Below are 22,010 nucleotides of genomic sequence, written 5' to 3'. Positions count from 1 at the left end.
TTAAAATTTTCAATGGAAAAATTCATCAGTCTTTACCTTAATGGCTTCTGTCTTTGGCATCGTGCTTAGAAACACTTCTGTGTTTGAAGGCTTACAAAAATATTTACCTATATTTTTTCAAGGACTTTAATTGTCTTATACATTCTAATAGTTTATTAATATGGAACCCCGTATTCTAGACAATTTGGAAAGTAGCTAAAATGGAAGGGAAAACACCTGTAATTATATCACCGAGAACAAGGCTAATGTACATATTAACATATTTCCTGTCCTGCATTTTTCCGTGCCTTCGTTTTTTGTACAGTTTTTATCCTCGTGTGTATGTCATTTGGTGCGTGCATCCAGTACATTATATCGTCACCATTTTCCATGTTGCTACGTAATCTTCAAAATTGCATTTTAATGACTGAATTATGTTTCATCAAATGATTATATTGCAGTTATACTGCCTTTACTTATATTGTTAAACATTTTAGTTATTTCTTAAGCAGAATCTATAAAACATAATTATCAGGCAGGGCATTTTTAGGGAACCTTAACTGCCTGCTTGCACATTTCCCTGACCCTGCGAGGGCAGAGAGGCTGGTACAGGGCCCTCTCAGTGTGTCATTGCTCCCTCTCCAAGCCCACACCAGTGCATTCAGTAAAATCCTGTCTGTATAAAAACTAGAAGGAAAATAAAAACTTCAGTTTCCCAATAGTTCAGTCCATTCCTTATTACTCATATAGTTATAAATAAAAAGCTTGTAATTTGTATTTTTCGTATGTGTTAACATGGCATCTCAGTTATTTTCTAATTATTATTTGTGCTTGGTTATTTTTAGGCAAATTGTTATTCAAGTCAAAGACATCATAATGCAGAGTGCTTTCTCAGTACCACCAAAAGATCAAGGTAAGATAAGCCATGCCAGGGAAACCGGTAATGGTGTGTGTCGTAAAGAGTTTGAATTAATGCATTTAACGTCACTGCCCTCTAACCATAAGGTGACTTATTTCCTGGAACTAAGAACAAAAAATCCAATTACATACGAAAGTTGATTTCTTTTGGTAAATTACTTGAGTGTCTACGGATTCCTGGTTTATCAGACAACGTCCCCTTTACTGAGAGCAGGCCATCTCATTCCACATAAAACTCACAGACCCCAGCACCTCAGCTGGCAATTTAGCTGGCGCTAACAGATGTCAAATGAAGTGACAGAGTATTGGCTTTAATGAAGCAGAATGACACGTGTTCTAGTGAGAAGGATGTATACGGTATATACATTCATGCACACGTATGCACACACAGCGCACATGTAGAGAGAGGGAAGATGTTCGCTTATACATTTTTGACCTATTTCTTCCCACATACCCGTTTAACAAAAAGAAACATAAAAGAAACCGTTTCCCCTCCATATGAATTTTTAAAAAGAAAATCATGGTTTTCTTTTTTAGCAAGAGCTCCTGGACCTTTCAGGAAAGCAGTTTACAGGTGGAGATAGAGTCATTTCTGAATAAAGAATAACTAAATTTTCCTCAGTATAAATGGCAAAGTCTAACCTTTAAGAGGAATTCAAGTCTTTCCCCGGCCTCTCCTGATTCTCTTCCCTGCAGAAGGTTTGATATGTGTGTGAGAAAAATAATGCCTTTAAATGATTCAAAACTGGGCTTCCTTAGTGGAAGGTGTAACTGTTAGTGAAAGGAGGGCATTTGCTTTAAAGACCCCTGAACTGGAGAGAACACTCTTTGTTCGCTCTGCCAAAATGAAAGGTGGTGGCGTAACTGTGAAGAGCGTGGCGTCTGTCTGAAAGTCATTTCTGCCCCTGAAGTGCATAACCTTGGGTACATCACTTGACCTTAACTTTCTCATCTATAAATCTGTAAAATGAAGAAAGTAAGCCCTACGCTCTAGGTGATGTGGGGATTAAAGGAGGTAATACATGTAAATCACTCTGCACACTGCTCCCCGCGGAGCAGGCCCTTACGAGGTGACAGCGGCTCTTGCTCTCAGGGGTGCTTCTTAACATGTGGGCCCTGTCCGCCTGCGGAGGCCCATGCGGGGAGATGGGCACGGCTGCCTCCTGCTGGGGATGGCTCGCAGCCTTCAAAGGCCACGTGTGATCCAGGGGCCCTCATGGGAAGTGAACGCAGAGCAGAGCCCCGGCTGGCTTCTCATCCAGGCCCGTGGCCAGAGGGAGAGTAAGAGCCCTTGAGAATCGCACACGTCCTAGCCCCAGACACTAGGGCAAGAGAGCGGACGGGGGTGATGGGGGGTGGGGAGAGCAGGCCCTCGCTGGAAATTAGAAGTGTGCGTGCCCGTGAGCGTTTCGGTATGTGTCCCTTGGAAGATTTCTGCGCTTGTAGCTGATCAAGGGTTTGGCAGCTCAGCGTCCGAGCTGGCATGACCTCCTTCCTCCGAGCAGGCGAGGAGAGGTGTGGCTGCTTAGAAGAGAGAGTGTTGGACTGAGCGTCAGGAAAGCTGCGTCCTGTCCCGGATATAGCTCCAACCAGCTGTGCGCCGCCAGACGAGTTATTTTGCCCCTAAGCCTGGGTTTCTTACTAGCGAAGCCAGGATTCCTTGCCGTTCTTTCCCAGCTCTAGCAGGTTATGAGTCAGGGTGAGTAACTGAGCAACGAGCTGCTGGGTCTCTGGCTGACACAGGGACGTAAAGCTTGTCTCCACTCACACCTCTTGCCTACTTTGCTCTCCTCAAGGTTTACTTTGTTTTGGTTTTGTGTCTACCTCTCTGAGCTGCTGTGTAAGCTTAGTTATTACCTCCATTGACTTGACCAAAGTATAAGATGCCCTCAGGCCTAGCGAGGAGGATTCAGCAGCTCTCGCAGATTCTGCATCAGTCTTTCCTGGGACCAAAGATGTGTGAGCCCCAAACCCAGAATCTGACAGAGAAAGAGATACAATAACTAAAAGATCTCAGTTAATCGAGGGCCTCAGTGTAATAGTCACTCTACCTACAACTTGACATCCGTTGTTTTATTTAATGCTCACAATATAATCTTTATTTCTGTGGTTCAGGGAGATAAGATTTTTTTTTACCAAGGTCACCAACCAGTTCAGTGACTGAGCTAAGATTGGAACCTAGATCCATCAAAATCCAAGACTGTTTGTCCCCTGTGTCATACTGTAAATTTATAAAGAAGATCTCTAATCTATTTTTAGATCATCCCCCTTTTTTTCCTCTGATGAAACATTGTGCTTAATTAAATATATGAATGCTTAAAGCTATTTCAATCCAAAGTAAGCAGAAATTAGAATTTGTATCATGGGAAATTATATTGGTAAGGAAAACTATGAGGCCTAAGAATTGCCCGGTTATTCATTAATTTACTCATTTATCAAATGCTTTCTGTGTGTCCTGGATTACTATTAATATTTTTTAACAAAGAAAAATGCCAGATTTTTAAATTATGATTTTGTTTTCATTTCTTTCATCAAATATAATCACTAATGGGACATGAGAAGTTTGCTGATCACATGTCATTCATTAATTAAATGCTGAGTGATTTATGTAATGAACTAGTGATGGCTGTCTATAAATTACAGCACTTTCAGATTTCAGACTTGTAAGCACACGCGCACGCACACAGGCGCACACATGCACATTATACATGTTAATGTAGGAAATTCAGGTAGGACATCACAGCAGAGTTGTGGAGCTTAAGAAAATCCATGGCATCATGTATGACACTATCTTCTAACAAAATTTCATACGGTGCAAGCAGATTTAATGATCACCAAGACAGTACTTACCAGGAGCTATGCCAGATGCCATGAGGGATCCAAAGATAAATCAGACAGAAGCCTGCGCTCTTACAAAACACAAAATCCTAGTAGAACAGCAGACAGGTGTGTAATTAACCAGAATAAAGCATGACAAATGCTGTATTAGACCTGAGTGTGACATACTTGGAGAACAGTCGGTTGAGCCAGAAGTTTGAGGCCGGTCAGGAAACACGACAGGAGGTAGCGTTTGCTCAGGATGTGAGCACAAGTGTAGAAGTCAGTCAGGTGGGGTTTAGGGGTCACAGGATGTGGATTAAAGCTAGGAAAGGACTAGAGGAAACTAATTAGAAATTCCAGTGCCTTCTATTTAAATGTTTCCTAATTTTGGATAAAGAAGTTAACATTGTAACATCACTCAGGTAATCTGTACTATATTAAAAGCTTTCCATAATAATAGTGTCGTTATTATCCCTTTCTGTGTAAAAGTATTACTTACAGAATCTCCAGAAGTTCATCAGACTTATTTTGTTACAATTTTCTATCTTCTCACGCATTCAGGATTTGGAGATAGGATTTATGGTTTTCCCATACTTTCTTTTTTTGTTTGGTATTTTCAAATGATAAGCTAATAAAAATTTAAGGACATGTATTTTGTGTTGAAAAACAGCAAATTGTAGCAAGTGATAAACCATGTTTTGGAAAAAAAAAAAAAAGCATGAAAACAACATGATAAGGCCCAACTACAGTCATAACTTCCACTTTAAATTTGTTCAAGGAAAGAAAACCACCACAGTGATTGAAAATGCAAAAGCATTGATTTACTTGCCAGATGAGGAAACACACAAGTGAGCAGCCTTGCCAAATGGTTCTGTTAGAGGGACAGTTTATGTTTGTTATGTGCCAGGAAGAAGTTGACTGTAGTTGTGCCAGTTAAGGATTGAAGTGAGCACCTTGGAGAGGGCAGGATGAGTGTCAAGTCCCCACACAGTTAATTAATACAAGTCCCACTGTTCATTGGTCAGAAAAGAGTCTTAGGTCCAGGGAGGGTCTGTTTTGCTGGAGCCATTCAAAACTCGTAGATACTCGCCAGCTTTGCAATTCAGTTTTGCCATTTCCTAGGCAAGTCTGCTGTGAGTAGAAAGGTCTTAGAGGTCGTCTAACACTTTTCTCGGCTCTGTCATAACATTTGTATAGTTAAAACATAGTTATCGGGGCTTCCCTGGTGGCACAGTGGTTGAGAATCTGCCTGCCAATGCAGGGGACACGGGTTTGAGCCCTGGTCTGGGAAGATCCCACATGCCGCGGAGCAACTGGGCCAGTGAGCCACAATTGCTGAGCCTGCGCGTCTGGAGCCTGTGCTCCGCAACAAGAGGGGCCGTGATAGTGAGAGGCCCGCGCACCGCGATGAAGAGTGGCCCCCACTTGCCACAACTGGAGAGAGCCCTCGCACAGAAATGAAGACCCAACACAGCCATAAATAAAATTAAAATAAAAATAAAAAAAAAAAAAAAAAAAAAAAAAAAAAAAAAAAAAAAAAACATAGTTATCAAATTGTGAGTGCTATTTTTATTCAGTGAGAGTAAGAATAAATGGCGCTGAGAAAATGGCAGATGCTTTGAGGCATTTTACTTCTTTTGAGTAAGAAGTAGTGGGTCTTAATGACCCCCTTCAGAAACACTGCAGTTAGCTAAACACGCTCTGTACCATGCCTACTAATTTTCAAAACCTGTGCATTATTTAACTGTGACGCCAATAGCCATTACTGTCTTTCATGTGAATTCAGATTTGGAGCTGTGAAAAAAAAACAAACAAACCTAGATTTTTCTGATTCAGTGAAATACTTTAAAAATAATCATGGCACAGCCTAAAAATATATTCTTATGTCTTATAGACGTAAAAAGCTGTACTTTACGTCTTGCAGAAATAAACATTTTCGGTATTAGTGAATATAGAATTTTTGAACTAAAGGAACACTTGGGCTAGGTAGTTAATAATGTTCTAATTGGGGCTTCCCTGGTGGCGCAGTGGTTGAGAATCTGCCTGCCAATGCAGGGGACATGGGTTCGAGCCCTGGTCTGGGAAGATCCCACATGCCGCGGAGCAACTAGGCCCGTGAGCCACATCTACTGAGCCTGCGCGTCTGGAGCCTGTGCTCCGCAACAAGAGAGGCCGCGACAGTGAGAGGCCCGCGCACCACGATGAAGAGTGGCCCCCGCTCACCGCAACTAGAGAAAGCCCTCGCACAGAAACGAAGACCCAACACAGCCATAAATAAATAAATAAATTAAATAATGTTCTTTTTTTTTTAAGTTTAGGAAAATGATCTTACTTATTTTAGACTCTTAGTATCAGTTGGGTTCTTTATGTAAACTTCTTAATGAATTTTCTGTCTTTGGCGGGCTTCAAAGCATCCTGGCATGTAGTGGTTTCTCAAATACATATTAAATTTTGTTAAAAGTGCTTTAAACTCTCAAACATTTTTTTAAAAAATCATATTGCTCAGATGCTATGAAAAGATTTTAATCTTTGTTTTTTATGAAACACCAAGCTGAAGTTGTCAAGTCTATGTGTTCACTTAACAAATATTTATTGCCTTTGGAGGGGCAATGAGCAAGGAGCAAAGGGGGGAAAAAGGAAAACCAAACTAAGCTCTACTCTCTTATAGCTCAGTTTCAATGAATAAAACTGGGCTGTCTATCCAAGCAGGAGTTGACCTTTTATGAGGATTCAACCTAAGAATGCCTTATTGTCTTGTTACCTAACTAAAGTTTCACCCTTTGAACATGGTATTGGAGATGTTTCCTAAGCTCCTTTCCTGTCTTTTGTCCTCCCCTCCCCTCTCAGTCTGGGGAAAGAACACCAAGCAAGAGCTGGACAGCTGAGCTCTGGTTATTCTTCTGCCCTTCTTTCTAGGCTCTGTGATCTTGGCTAAATCTGTGAGCCTCAGTCCTTTCATCTTTCAAATGGGGATGTTAATTTTGGTCTGACACAGTCCAATGAGATAAGGTACTGTTGGTTCTCGTCATTTGCAGCCGTCACATTCTGTAAAGTCACCACAACACTGAATTAGCTAATACTGCACCGTGGCTCCTACGGGAAATGCAGGGTTAGGTTTCCTGTGCGCCTTTGGTCATTTTCATCAGTTATCAACACAAACCCTGGCTTTATGTGCGTTTCCGTTTAAAGACACCTCACTGAATGTATCTTGTTGATTCCTTGACATTAATTGGCCTCACAGACGCAGCATTATAACTCATGCCTGAACAAAGCTTATTGAACACACGTATTTTTTTCCATGAGGCACATCAGACTCTTCTAATGCTTAGGAACACTGCACAGCATATCAGCACTATGCTCGAGGGCTGTTTTAAACAGTGAAATCACTAACAAAAAGGAAAAAAAAAATTTTAATGTGGTGCTAAATAGACTGCAAAAAGGACACTTGTTTACAGTATGGAAGCAGAAACAAGGCAGAGCATCAACTACTGCTAGGAACGTGACGCACACTTTTTGCCTGTGCATGTCTACACATGACCATGACAGTGCCACCAGTATGGATTTGGGGGTTGCAAATAAACTTTAGCAAGCAGGTGAATGCACAAATATAGAATCTGCAAGTGAGACTCAACCATGTACGAATGCACTTTGTAAACTCTTAGAGCACAATATAAATCTCAGAGTCAGTTACAGAATAAAAGTTCTTTTGGAAGGCAGATGTAATAACTTTGTGTAAAGTTGATATGATCAGTGTCAAGTTAATCAAGTAATAAGTATATTATTTGAAAGTGACCACAAGTTCTTAGCTCAGTAAAGCTACAAAGACAACTCTTGCTGTGAACTCTGGCTCTTCAGGGCTCACATTTAATACACAGTAGCAAAGAGAAGCACTGTAATTTGATGCTTTGCACTTAGTGGTTAAGGTGGCTTTGTGACCTCATTAAAGGGGGGGAGGGGCATTCCCTATGTTTTACCAAAATATTATGTTTCTAAATATGTGACATTCATATGGAAACATTTTGATCTTAACTATTGGTGTAAGTGCTGTTCTTGGCCTTTTGGTACCATTTTATATTGCAGACCAAGTACAAATTGACATTTTCAAGCTGGTTTTGGTTAACTCCTTAATGTTGGAAATTGGAACTTTCCAGTGTAATAACCTCTGCAAAATACTGCTGTATTAGTATGTTATGCTGTCGACAGAAGTACAAATGGAAAACACACACATACCTATAGAAATTTCCTTGTAGAACAAAATGGAAATGACTTGGGTGGCCTAAACCTTATCAGGTAGACCTCATATTGGGAGTTATTCTTCTATTTGAGATAAAATACTAGAGTCTGGAATATTCTTTTTAGTAAATTCGGTTTATGAGTATCTCTGTTGTTTGAAATAGCCAGATTTCCACTGCTTAGAAAGCAGGCTACCCACCAGATCATCTCCTCTGGCCTGTATCAGTGTCACTGTAGCCACTCGGCAGCAGAGTCTCTCAGAAATTCCAATTAACCATGTAAATGTATTTCATAGCATCACATCTCACTTTGTCAGAACCCCTGCTGCCTTTCTATCATTAACATAAATGCAGGTGCAAACAGCATTTGTGTACTTTGATAGGAAGCAGTTGGAGACATCTCACCGTGGGACCCAACATTTTCAGATTGTATACATCTGTTCAGATAATGTATGCGGCCCCAGCGACATGAACACAAGGATGGGAACATCTGCCCCCGAGACCATTTGCCATATAGCAGGTGCTTACATCTTTATTTATGCAGATAGTCGGTGTGATAAGCTGAGTGGGGATAAAGGAAAGAGTTTCGACAGCGGTATTTAGATGTTATGCAAACCAGAAGTATAGGCTAGGTATTTTATGTTTGTAAAAGTCTACTACTAATAGGAATAGAAATTTGTAAGTCTAGTCATGCTTTGAATGAACATGTTGTTCTTGTCTTTAAATTAATTGGCACCAAAACCCTAAAAACATTTACAGAAATTCCGACATCCAACTTATATTAGAAATAGCAACTTATTATTTTGGTTTTGATAAAGTAACTTTAAATGAGTTTGAATGCATTTTGCTAAAAGTTCTGAAAGAAAAACAGTGCTCTGTTTTTTTCAAAGATTATAATACTACTAAGAGAATCTTGTGATGATATTTCTTAAAATTAGAGAAAAATTACAAATGTCATTAGTTTTAATATGTTATAAGATGTTCCATGAATATAAATTGAGTAAAATAAATTTCAAAGCATTAATATTTATAAGATTTTTGTCAAAAAAAATTTTTTTTTTTTGTTTTTTTTTTTTAATAGCTACTTTATTTATTTATTTTTGGCTGTGTTGGGTCTTCGGTTCGTGCGAGGGCTTTCTCTAGCTGCGGCAAGCGGGGGCCACTCTTCATCGCGGTGCGGGGACCGCTCTTCATCGCGGTGCGCGGGCCTCTCACTATCGCGGCCCCTCCCGTTGCGGGGCACAGGCTCCAGACACGCAGGCTCAGCAGTTGTGGCTCACGGGCCCAGCCGCTCCGCGGCACGTGGGATCCTCCCAGACCAGGGCCCGAACCCGCGTCCCCTGCATTAGCAGGCAGACTCCCAACCACTGCGCCACCAGGGAAGCCCCAAAAAAATTTTTTATTTAAGCTGTATTCTAACATTTCCAACTAGTGATATTTAATTATAATTTATATTTTTATTAGGATAAATTACCTTTGAACACTTCATTTTCACAACTCTGTCTCATGGATCTGCCATATTATATTCTCACAAGGGAAAAAGTGTGAAGGAAACAAAAACTTGTCAACCAAAAGCAAGACATTTCCAGATTTTATTTTCTATTCTCATTCACATACACAACAAAAAAAAATCAGAATCTTGAAAGAACTTGAACTAGATTTCATATAGTCGGCAGTTCTCAAACATTTTAGTTTCAGGCGCCTTTACACTGGAGGACTCAAAGAATATTTGTTTATGTCAATAGTGTCAAATGGGATTTACCATATTTGAGATTATAAACTGAAAAGCTGTGTATTTGTGAATTCATTTCAAAATAACAGTAATCTCACTACAGCTTAACATAAATAACATATTTTGTGTAATTGGCTATATTTTCCAAAGCAAAAAAATTAGTGAGAAGACTAGCATTGATTTATGTTTTTTGCAAATCTTTATAAAGTCTGACTTCACTGAAAATGGTAGGAGTCTCCTATCTGGTCCTGTATTCAGTATGTTGTGATATATTGTTTATGTTGATGTATTTGAAGAAAATCCAGCTTTACAGTAACTGGAAAGGGAGGGAGTATTTTAATAGCCTTTTCAGATAATTGTGGATAATTTTCTTTGCTACTACACCAAAATGTGTCAGATAACTATACCTGAGTTTAAAGGAGTCAGGTAACAGCTTAAAGTTTAGTTGTAATGTGAAATTTGAAACCATGTCAGTGTACTTCTTGTATTCTGTTACGTTTTGGTCCATCGTGCAATGTGTATTAGAAAACAGGTCACTGAGTTATGCAGATCTTCTATATATGTCATTTTATACAATATTTTAAAAATCATATTTGTTAAAATAACCCGCAGTCTCACCTGAAAAATCACTAAGTATAGGGAAGCTTCAGTCTCTTGGTGATGGATTCAAGTTTTCCAAAATTCTAATGCTGCTCGAAAGAATGATTTTTATCATTGGCCATGGATACTGCCACATATTTTTTCTTGTAATGACAAGCTTCGTTCATTCAGTTCTGAGAAAATGTCCGCGAGGTACCCAGGTCTGAATATGTTCTCTCAACATATGTCTGTCAGATGTTCTTTCAAGTCAAGATGGTTATTCCATGAAGAGCAGCTAGTTCAGCTTCAGACCATCACGTGAGCACTGTTCCTTGTGGCCACCGTCATGCCTCAGTGAGCAGCGGAAGTGCTCTGGGGGGGATGAACTGTGTCATCGTACAGAATTTTTAAAAGGCCTGTAAGGATCAAGGTTTAAGAAAACTGAAAGTTCATCCTGCTTTTTTGTTCTACTGAGGGAGTATGGTGGCAAAGGTTATGGCTGCTTGGACAGTTTGCTGTCACTGCCTGAGTTCACTTTTACCCAGTTACCTCCTTTGCTCCATCAATGCAACAGGTGCAGAGGCCAACAGGGTAGAAAAGGCAAGTGACATCTTATTACAAGTATGAAAAGAGAGTGCGGGGACCCTCCCCAGGTTGGCAGACCATACTTTGAGAAACCATGCTCTAGTCTAATCCTCCCTTGGTAAAAAGAGAAAATTAAGGCCAGGAAAGACGACGAACTCGCGCAGGCTCTCTCCAGCAGTAAGTGAAAGGACCAAAGCCAGGCCTCTGTTCTCCTTCTTGCATGGAATGCAACTCGTCTTGTTTCCCCCGAGGAGCTTCCCCCTCACCACCCAAAAAAGGAAATTTCTCAGATGCTCTGTCCAGTTGACTAAAGGGGCGGGACTTACCACATGAGGAATTTAGAAATTCTTTCAGCATTTTCAGACTTTTTCATTCAGTCCTAATGTTCTTCATTGACCTCAGTTTTGGAAGCAAGTGCAATAGGATTTGAAAAAAATCTGGGAAATTTATATTATAACTGAAATTATAAAAGACCTTAGTAATGATGTTTTTCCTGTCATTTTTGCTCATCATAAAAAACCTCTTTAAGTCGGTACCTAAAAGTGTTATTAAATTGATTGTGTAATTGATGCTTTAAAAAAGTTACATTTTGACATAAGCCTAGAGGGTTTGTTCATCAGAAGCTCTGTAAAAGGCCACCATGGAGTTTGGGATTAAAATATACACACTACTATATATAAAACAGATAACCAACAAGGACCTACTGTATAGCACAGGGGACTCTACTCAATATCTTGTAGTAACCTATAATGGAAAAGAATCTAAAAGAGAATAGATACACATGTATACATATAACTGAATCACTTTGCTGTACACCTGAAACTAACATAACATTGTAAATAAACTGTATTTCAATAAAAATTTTTAAAAAAAGAAGAAAGAAGAAGAAGAGGAAGGCCACCATGGAAGAAGACTGGCTTTTAAGCACTAGGGCACTGTGAAGGGACTCCCTCTGTGTTAATTTCCTTAAAATCTTAAATTTCCTGTAAGCCTCCAGTAGCCATGCTGTAGACTCCTGTTAGAAAAAGGAAGCGCACGCTCTCTCTCCTGGTGGTCACACTCTGATTGGAAAAGGTTAGTCAAAAGGATCTTTATTTTCCCAGCATAGAGGTGGACGGTGTGGCACTCCCAGCCGCTGGAGGAGACCGGCAATATAAACAGAGTCATCGCCAAACCCCTTCCTTAAGTTCAGCGTGTTGGAACGGAAGGAGAGCAGCTCTGGGGCCAGAGTGGGTTCAAACCCCTCTCTCACCTACCAGCTTGTGACCTCGCCAGGAACATTCAGGTCCTGCATCTGCGGCCCAGAGACGTTACTCTCGAGAGCGGGTGGACGATGAAGTGAGACCAGAGCTTAAGCACCGAATCTGACTCTTGACGGAGGGACATTTCAGTCCTTCACAAGGGGGTTTAAGGGTTTAGGGTGAGGAAGGATAGAGTTAATAATTAGAAACGGGGAGCATATACTCTACCTATGGTAAATTTTCTCACAAAGAAAAGAAAGGAGATAGGGCAGTAGCTTGAAGAGGAGAGAAAGCCCAAGGATTACTTACGGTTGTTGGTTTTGTTTGTATAGTTTCTTGTCCAGCAAAAGCACAGAAGAAAGCAAGGCAATACAGCTGAGAGCTATCAGGTCACTCATTTAGTGAATAACATATTGTGTGATGGCCACGTACCAGACAGGGACTAGGGACTGAGGTCCTGGCAGTGAACAAAGCCAGCCCCTGCTTTCTTGGAGCTTACATTCTAGTGGGAGGAGACAGGTGATATAATCTCATTATAAACATAAGTGCTGTGAAGGACAATTAAAGAAAAGAGTTGAGCGCCTTGGGTGGAGCACTGCCTTCAGGTGGGATGGTCGGGAAGGCCTCCTGAATGCCGGGGCTCGCTGATGGTGTAGGAGCCTGGAGGCAGCAGAGGGGCCTGGAGACAAGAGTGGGTGCAGCACAGCATTGGGAAACCCCATTTCCTGATTCTGAGATACACATCTTCTCACCTTTCGTGTTTCAGGACTCGGGGCATATGGTGTATATTTAGAGCAATAGGGCCTCGCCCTCCTGACCCCCACCCCAGGAAAAAGTAACCATATTTGTGTTGTATAATTAAAGAGGAGAGTTTAGAAGTAGGAAGCAGGGGCAGTGACCTCTCTCTTCCGCACGAGGTGTCAGTCACTTGAAGCTGCTATAACAAAGTACCATGGACCGAGTGGCTTCCAAACAACAGAAATTTATTTCTCAAGTTCTAGAGGCTGAAAGCCCAAGATCAGGTGCCAGCATGGTCAGGTTCTGGTGAGAGCCCTCTTCTGGGTGGCAGGCTGCCATCTTCTCAGTGTACCCTCCTGTAGCAGAGAGAGAGGAAGAGAAGTCTCTGGGGTCCCTCTTATAAGGGCACCAATCCCACTCATGAGGGCTCCACCCTCGTGACCTAATTAACTCCTAATACCATTACACTGGAGGTTATCATTTCAATATGTGAATTTGGGGGTGGGGAGGGAAGGCACAAATACTCAGTTCATTGCAAGGTCAGTGCCAAAAATCACTGACAAGAGCAAGAGCCATGGGGGAAGGGTAGGGTGGGGCAGAGGGGCGGGGCCTCAGACGAGCAGTTGGGAGAAACCTGGGCTGGTCCCAGGGAGGGACTGAAGGGAGTCTGCTAGGACAAGAAACTGGCTGTGGAATCAGTCTGCAGTCTCAGACTGGAAACCTGACATTTATGATGTTGTCCCATGTTCACAGTGGTTGGATTTCTCCAGCACCAGGCAGCAGGCAGTGGGAGTGGAAAGCACGGGGGAAGTAGGGGAACCAGGCGGGGTATGCACTGTGGAAAGACGCACAGCATGCTGGGAGTATCCAGGGATGATCAGGCAGGAAGCCAACTCCAGGACCAGGAGTATTTACCTAAGCACACACACCTATGAACGTGCAGCGCTTCGGGGAAAAGAGAACGCAGGTGGACTGTGTCATCACTCCATCCCCCCGGAGAAAATGGGGAGTTAACTCTTACACGTTCCTAACCTGCGGACGAGAGTAAATGTTTCCTTCAGCCAGGTCTGTAGTTGTCATCCAAAGAACAATAAAGATATTGATGGAGGAGAAGCCGGGCAGAATTCAAAAGGAAAGGAGTCCAGATTGGTCCCACAGCTTTCACACTCCGAGGCCTTCGTGGTTTTGTACCTCAGAATCTGTACAGTATATGAGGGTTAGCTCACGGAGGGCCAGACTGGTCAGCTCCATGGGAATAACTACCACAAACCCAGGACCTCGGTGCCAGCAGTGCCTGGTGCTTCCTTTTCTTTCTCTTTATTTTCTTCCAAGTGTCAGTATCATAGATGGTCTCTCTGTGTTAAGGTAAGATGTACCTTGATTGAAGAAATGAGGAACAGTAAAGATTTAGCAAGCAGGAGTTTTAGGGAATAATTATCCACATAACAAAGAAATACGTGGTGCTGTACATTTGTACTTACAAATCATGAACTATTTGACATAAAAGCTGAGGTATAGAAAGACTTGCAGCAAAAAAAAAAAAAAATGTCCTAAATCAGTGTGAGTTGAAGATAAATCAGAAGTGAAGATAAAACATCTGTAAAACTCTACCATAAAGCAGTGGAACTGTTATTTCATTTTTTAAAATGCAGTTTGCACATTCTTTAAAAATGTCTGTTCTATATATATATACAGCAAATCTACTTTTGAAATTATGGTATAAAAATAAGAGTACCTTTGTGATTCCAGTCCCTTGCTTTTAACTATCCTGCTGTTGAAACATTGTGATCTTTACCACTTTAGTTTCATAATCATGGTATTTTGACCAAAAGCAAGAACTTTCTGCACTGTCCTAGTTTAGTTGTTCCAACTGACTGCATGTTCTGATGTTGAAACCTTGTCTTTCTGTTCATCCCACTAACGAAAAGGTTTTCTTCACCAACTGTCATCCCAGATATGTAACTGTTCCAACTGATATTGAAATATAAGGTGTAAACAGAAGGGGTCCATTTTTAACTCGGTGGTGGAAGATTTCTTGCCCTGAGACGTTTATGTAGCTCACTAAAGCCCTTTTGCAGGAGGTGTTTCCCTGCTCACCAGTACTGTTGAGAAACAGCTGATTCAGAAGAAGTCAGAATCTCCTGGAAAGACAGCATGCACAGGTATTTTTTATATGGGAGTTAGAGCGTCAAACGAAGTGATTTGCTGCTTTCACCTTGATGCGGTTCAGTTAGCAAGGCCTTCTCAGTTTCAGCTGTGTGACTCAACTGAACATTCACAATCCTAGCAATATTAACAGCAAAAAGAATAACAAGAGGATAGGCTTAATAAAGCATCCCTCTGTCTTGCTTTGCGTTCCTCATAGATCATTAGCTCTTAGTTAAATTCTGGTGCTACTCAGTCATTCTTAGATTTGGGTAAAGATACCAAGTTGACTGCTTTGTAATAGTGAATAAAGTCTTGCTCATATTACAGGGTTTTTTTGGGTTTTTTTTTTTTTTTTTGCCGAAAAGATAAGTAACTTCATCTTTCTCAATGCATTAAAAATAAGAATATTTCATAGTTTTCAACTGTTTTTCATCAGAAGCACTTGAAATTAAAAATAGTTCCTCCCAGAAATGAGGACTGATACAGGGGCTTAATTAAAGTGAAGGAGAAATTCACTGAAATTGAGCATTATTAAAATGTATTTTAAATGTAGTGCTTTTTAAATTTTCATTTGGGACATTAATTATATGACCCAAAAAGAATAATTAGCTACTTGAATTTAACAAAAACCACATTGTGTAATTTTTTTTTCTTTTATTGCCGTTAATGTTTTAGGTAACCAGCTTTTAAATTTGTTCGTAAAGAATGCTTGTTTCCCCGTGCTTCATGACATATTCACGTATCTAATTTGTTCAATTTTATGGGCTACAGACCCTCTTTGGATGCCAGACTTTTCTTTCTATAAACAAGCTATCTTAAACTTACTTCTTAATGATACCCCCCCCCCCCCCCCCCCCCCACCCCACCCCTCCCCCGGGCAGCATACTGAAATCTACAAGTACTGTCAAAGTTCTGGTTGCCCTGCCCCACCCTCTGAGAGTCCCCGTATTTTCTCTTCCGAATTGAGAAACCCCGTGGCCACTGCTCTCACCGTCCTCCTGAGATGTGGCCAGAGTCGCTAGTCCCACTCTAGACCCCGTCCCTCCCAGGACCCCTGAGACCTGGGCTTATTACCCCCATCCCCTGAAGGGCCACTAGGGGAGTTTTGTCCCCTGCTAAGCTGGAGAACAACAGCAGTTAGCATCAGTACTCAATATAAACAAAAGCAGAGGAGGGTGTCCCCAGAAAACAGCTCTTTACAATGCACATATGTTCACTCCTATTCACTAGAACTGTTCATCTGATTAGCACTTTGTCAACTGGATGCAAAAATTGGGGGGCGGGGCAGGGAAAAGAGAGCCTGATAGGCTGGATCAGATGTAATAGGTGAGCTGTCAGAGAGAGGCCAGAGAGAAGTGCTTTACAGGTTTATGGGGCGCATCATTCACAAGTAATAGTTATTTCTTCCCGCTTTCCTTGATTTACCTCTCAAAAAAGAAATACCCGTTTAAGGGTTCAGGGCTGCTGCTGTATGATTCACGGTCAAGATTTGTGCGTTTTTTCCTCCCACCAAAAATAAATGTCAGGAGCTTCATACTTCTTGGCAAGAGAAGGTAGGAAACTGCTGAGAATCTGACACGTGGTAAGCACTACCCTGGCACGTTTAATGGGTACTTTCTTCATTTAATCCTGACAGCGACCAGATACTATTATGCCCATTTCATAAATGGGAACATTCAGGCTGAGAGAGTAACTCTCCCAAACCACGGGACAGAGACAGGAGTTGAACCCACATCTGTCTGAACCCCCAAACCCATGATCTTACCACTAGAGACTGTGATGGTGACTGTCACCATGCGTAATAGCTTCCAGGCAGCAGGTAGAGCTGGGAAGAGAGCCTTTGGAGTCACGTGGGCCAAGGCTTGAGTTCCAGCCTGTTACCCACTGGCTGCAAAATCTTTGTCTGTAAAATGCACGTAACAGTAATTCCTAACTCGGCGCATTGTGGGGATTAAAGGAGATAACGCATGCGAAGTATTTTGCACAGTACCTGACACATAAATTGGGAATATGCTTGCTTCCTTTGTACAGTGTCAGATTTCCTGAACTTGGGCTCCTAGTAGAATGACTCCAGGCGGGCTGAGTGCTGTAGACGTGTGGACTAGAGTGATGCTTGGCATCCCGAGTCCTTGGAAACAAGGCACCCATGTGCCTGCGTTGCCAGCACACCCTGCGGTGCCATCTCTCCCGCCAGCGCTCAGTACCGCCCTGTAGACGGCGCCGCGGAGCCGGGACATGCGGGGGAACGGGTGGGCGACGGCTCCACGTGTTTGTAGGTTTTTCAACAAAATTAAGTTGAGCTCCCTTGTGTTCTGAGGCACTTCTTTCATCTCAAATTTCTCCGGGGTTTTACCATGCTTGTTTTAACCAGAGACCATCCTGGGAAACAGTTTGAACCCCAACTGGAACTTATTATTGGAAAGCCAAGTGGGAGGGAGAACAGGGATGCCAACCAATGAAATTGAAGATCGGGTTTTTCAGTTTAATAAAATTAAAACCTAAACAAGCCCTAAAAGTTTTGGCTCTTTTGTGGCCAAGACTTGGCAACACTTTCGCCCTGAGCCTGGACCAGGGGCTGCGTCAAGAGCGGGGGCCCTCTCTCTCCACCTGCTCTCCGCTCCGGCTTAGCCGCGGGCCCTCGGGTCCCCACAGATGGAATGAGGGGGAACCGTGCCCGAACCAGCCAAGGGTCAGGTGGGAAGAACTTTGTTCAGAAGCAGCACCGCGGGCCTCGGTTATGCCGGTGGAAATCAGGAAGTGAGCTGCTTGCAGCTCTTGGACAGTCGCCTGCCCCGTGTTCCTGTCTCTTAACACTGTGTGCGGGGCCACGTTGTGGAACAGTCTGATGGGGCTGGCTCAGATGAGGGCGCGTGGTGCCACTGGGCCCTCGGCTTCCCTCAGGGCAGCCGACACGCACCAGCCCCGTGCTCTGGAGGAGATGGAGGAGGACACACACGGTGCTTTCTCCAGACAGATACCTGGCCGCCTTTCTGGATTTGTCAGAACCCTGTGCATGGGAAGTGGGAAACTCAACTTTGAATATCTGCTTTTACCTTCAGGTGACTATTACCTTTTCATCACTTCTCTAATAAGTGGGCTGTTGGAAAGAATCATTTAATGGTAATTGAACTTTGGAGATATGACAAGCCATTGCTATTTCAAATTTTCTTTTTTCTTCTCCTTAAAATTCAGAGATAATATATTTTGGAGCTAATTAGGGCAATTTTGTAAAGAAGTTTCCTCCTTTTGAGGGGAGGATGAAGGAGAGGAAGGGAGGTCATTGCTTCACATTGGAATGGGACGGACCTGGGTTGTGTGGATTTTGGCATGTAATTAACTTCCCCAAGCCTCTTTTTGCCTCATCTGTAAAAGGGGACAATAATGTTTATTTGCAGAGTTTGCATAAGGATTCAATTAAGAGATGAGCACAGATTCTAGACCATAATAAGGACTCATTACCTCCTCGTTTTCCTTTAATCCACAGTTAGATCAAATTCTCACCAACTGTAAATGTCACTCTTCAAAATAATTGTTTAATATGCTTAACATATTAAAAACAGTCCACATTTAAAATCCTAATACTAAGTATTTGCATTGTAGAACTGTGCAAAAATTAATTTTACTGAGTGAGCCTTTTATGTTTTCAGTTAATAAAAGTCCATGTTTAGTGCCTGAGAGTCCTGTGGGTCTCTCTAACTGTGTTATGGGTAATTCCGCAGGATTTCCAGAAATGATGAATGTCAGTGGAAATTTCGACTTACCATTTAGTGCACAGTTCTATGAAATCTGTGATTTAGTAGGTGATGTGGTTTAGATCACACCATCTGGGAGAGGCCTTGTAAATGTGTCGTGGAATAAACCACTGTTGCAGCTACATGGCCAAGAAAGACTTCCCACGATCAGACATCGCAGTGTTTTAAAAAACTTAATGGCATTTGCAGTTTCTCTAAACACTCCTATTGTTCAAACCTCTTTAAAAAGAAAAAAAAAGAAAAACCCTGTAGTTATTATAGCATAAATGACCTTTATTGCAAACTGCCTTGTTCCATTTTAAAGAGCCAAATGTTGGGAGGAACAGTTCTCAGGACTTCGGTTGTCCTTCGGAGGTAATGAGCTCTGATGCTTCCCAGGGCTGAACCTTGGTGGGTAGTGATGCACTGCCTGTCAGGCGATTCGATTACTTCCCTTATCATTAGCAATTCTTATCATTAAGTAGGCAAGGAAAGTAAAAACCCGAGAGGCTCTCAAGGTGTCATCTGGACACAGTCATTTACGTACGGACGCACAACTTACCCATCACAAATATCCCCACGGATACCCCTTTGCAAAACGGATCCAAAAGGGAAACTTTCATTTTCCTTTTATTCGTTCAAAAAATATTTGTAAGTACCTCCTGTGTGCCAGGCCCAGAGAGTATTCAGTGGGAAATACACATTGATCTCATCCCGACCTGTACTTTCCCCCGGTGGCTCCACCCCGAAGGCCACACTAAGACCAGTTTCTTTGGTTTCCTTTGAGAGATATTCTGTGTATATACAGGAATAGATTTGTGTGTGTTTCTCACTGCGTTTTTTTTTAAATCCAAGTGATAGCATACGGTAAACCTCACATCTTGGAGAGTATTCCGTATCAGTCTAACTCATTCTTCTTTTCCACTGCGGCATAGTATTCCATTGTATGGTTGGATGAGTATTGTATTAGTACCCTGTTGCTGGACGTTTTAGTAATTCCTGGGGGGTTTTTTCCTTCTATTTTTGTGGCCTCGCCGTCTTTCTCCTGCCTTGCTTTTCTTCTGATGCATCGTTTCATTCCCTATCACTGCATCATTAACGATTCTGGGAGGTGGGACTCAGCACCACCTTCGTGAAGACCCCACCCTTGTATGTAATTCCCAACAGATCCGGGCAGGCATGAGTAAGTTAGTTCACTGTGCAAGACCTCGTCTTTTCACCCCCCAGATTTCTCGTGATTAGCTTGTGATTAGTGATCATGAAGCCAGCTGATACACTCTTCTACGCCAGCACCCACTTCTCTGAATCGCAGGGAACTTGAGGAGGGTGATTCCGTGTGGCAGGCCCCGTACCTCTCGCCAGGGCTCTGTGGTCTCAGGCCACCAGGCTGCTGACCGATCAGCGTCCTCTGTTGCCGGGACAGCTGGTTACCCTAAAGAGCTTCCTGCGCTGCTGGACCACGGCCGGCCTCCTTTTCTTCTGCCTGCCATTGCTCTTCCTGTGTGATTTCATTTCCACTGTGATGGAGGAACTCTTGAAGATCCACTGAAGCACATCCACTTTACACGTGTCATAATCAGCTCCCTCCCTCCCCTTTGCAATGGCTCAATAAAGATAGTTGGTTTCATTGCTGGAAACCTTAACTGTCAGAAGGTTGCTTTCTTACACTTGGTCATAAAACCTAGGAAGCCCCTTCCCAGCTGAGGTCTTCGGGGACTTTGACGTGGGCTTGACCACCGGCTGTTGCTTCAGCTGCATCTTCTATTCTGTGTTATTTCTGCTCCCCTTCGTGCTGACCTTGCCATTCTCTGCCTCGGAGGGTCGGTTTTCTGTTTCTAGCTGTTCCTCCTCTCTTCACTCTAATCCCCTTCTTTTTCCCTCCTCGCATGTCTGTTTTCTTTAAAGCGATGTCTTCTCCAGAGCTTGCTCGTTTCTGTCACTGTTTGTGGGGTTCGCATCCCAACAGCATCACTTACTGTCTCTCCTGTTAGTTCCTCAGGTGGCTCGTCCGTTGGCCTCACCTCTCCCCTTTATCTTAAAAGGTTTTGTTGTTGTTTGGTTTGGTTTTTCATTTGTTTGTTTGTTTTTAAATCATGGTGCAAACCCATTTCCTTATGCTGGCAGTGGGCAAATTTCCAAAGTAATTTGGCATTGTTCAAGTTTGCTTTTAAGTTATGATCTTTTTTTTTTGCTTTCAGCCACTGGTCACTTTATCACAAATACCACTTACAAATTCAGCAAATAATTATCAGATTTCTGAGCTGATGCCTAACCCTGTTCCAGGCCCTGAAGAGGCAGATAAACTCCCCTCCCTCGAGGAATTCACTCCAGTGGGGGGGGGGGGGCTGCGGACCATAATGAAGTCCATGAGCATGTGTGCGGGAGAAAGTTAAAACAGGAAGGGGGGGGCAGGGAGCTCAGAATGGGGTACAGGTTACTGAGGCGCTCGGGGAAGAGTTCATCACGAAGGGGCCGTTTGAACAAAACTTGAAGGGAATGCTGCAGCAAGTACCGGGGTCACCTAGGGAAGCAGTCAGGGCAGTGAGAGCGCAGGCGAGGACCAGCCACGGGGTGGGGGTGGGGGGCGGTTGGCGTGCCTGGAGGCGGTGCGGGTCAGAGCGCTCCCAGGAGCCGAGGGCAGCAGGCCCTGGAAGCCCCTGCGAGCCGACTGCGCAGACTTGAGCAAGACAAGTGACGTGTCTTGTGCTGCGATGCATATTTGTCACATACTATTTCAAGAGGACTTGCGACTAATTAAGGCCAGCATAGCCTTTCTTCCACTCTTCTCGCTATAAATATTGTGTGCTCGATCACTTAGGGGTATGGCCTAGACAGAAATCACCCAATGTTTCTTCTTTTTTCCCTCCCTCACCCCTGATAGGTTGTGTAGATGCAAAGACCGTTGTGATTGTTAGTGGAATTATTTAATAAGCCTTGTCCCTAGGCAACCAAAAGCTTTCAATAATTTTAAGCTCTCTGCAAACTTTTACCAGTTCTGATTTAGTATATTTATCAATATTTACAACTTACGTCAGTACTTCTTCTCCAAAAGATAGATGAGGCTTAACATGAAAGATGTTTAAATTTGAAGGCTGTGAAAATAGAAGTAAAAAATGAATTAAATTATGCAGGAAGATGAAGCAAATGTAGCATATCAACTTGGGTGACTGTTGTGAGGTGACCGACCAGTCAGTTTACCCATGAACTTCATGGTAGCAAAGCCAAAAAGGAAAACAACAGATTACATAATTATCCTTGTCTGATTTCCCCAGACTGTAACACGAGTCTTTTTCCTTCTTCCTCTAAT

At 42.5% G+C, this 22,010-nt stretch overlaps 1 protein-coding gene across 17 annotated transcripts in view; it reads left to right on the top strand.

The window, feature by feature from the left end:
* ZNF438 (zinc finger protein 438) overlaps positions 1 to 22,010 on the top strand; it is a 169,559-nt gene that overhangs the window by 141,766 nt on the left and 5,783 nt on the right. For 8 of the 17 annotated variants that reach the window (XM_036842552.1, XM_036842550.1, XM_036842555.1 and 5 more), the window contains 2 exons: positions 825 to 892; positions 14,903 to 14,986. In XM_036842552.1, the coding sequence (XP_036698447.1) occupies positions 856 to 892; positions 14,903 to 14,986 (121 nt within the window). In that variant the 5' untranslated portion in view covers positions 825 to 855. Of the gene's footprint in view, positions 1 to 824; positions 893 to 14,902; positions 14,987 to 17,573; positions 18,032 to 22,010 lie in introns of those variants that run through there. The other 9 variants (XM_036842545.1, XM_036842542.1, XM_036842544.1 and 6 more) reach the window with 4 other exon arrangements.

This window comes from Balaenoptera musculus, chromosome 2, assembly GCF_009873245.2.
Source record: "Balaenoptera musculus isolate JJ_BM4_2016_0621 chromosome 2, mBalMus1.pri.v3, whole genome shotgun sequence".
Lineage (NCBI taxonomy): Eukaryota > Metazoa > Chordata > Mammalia > Artiodactyla > Balaenopteridae > Balaenoptera > Balaenoptera musculus.
This window is presented reverse-complemented; position numbering and strand designations above follow the sequence as displayed.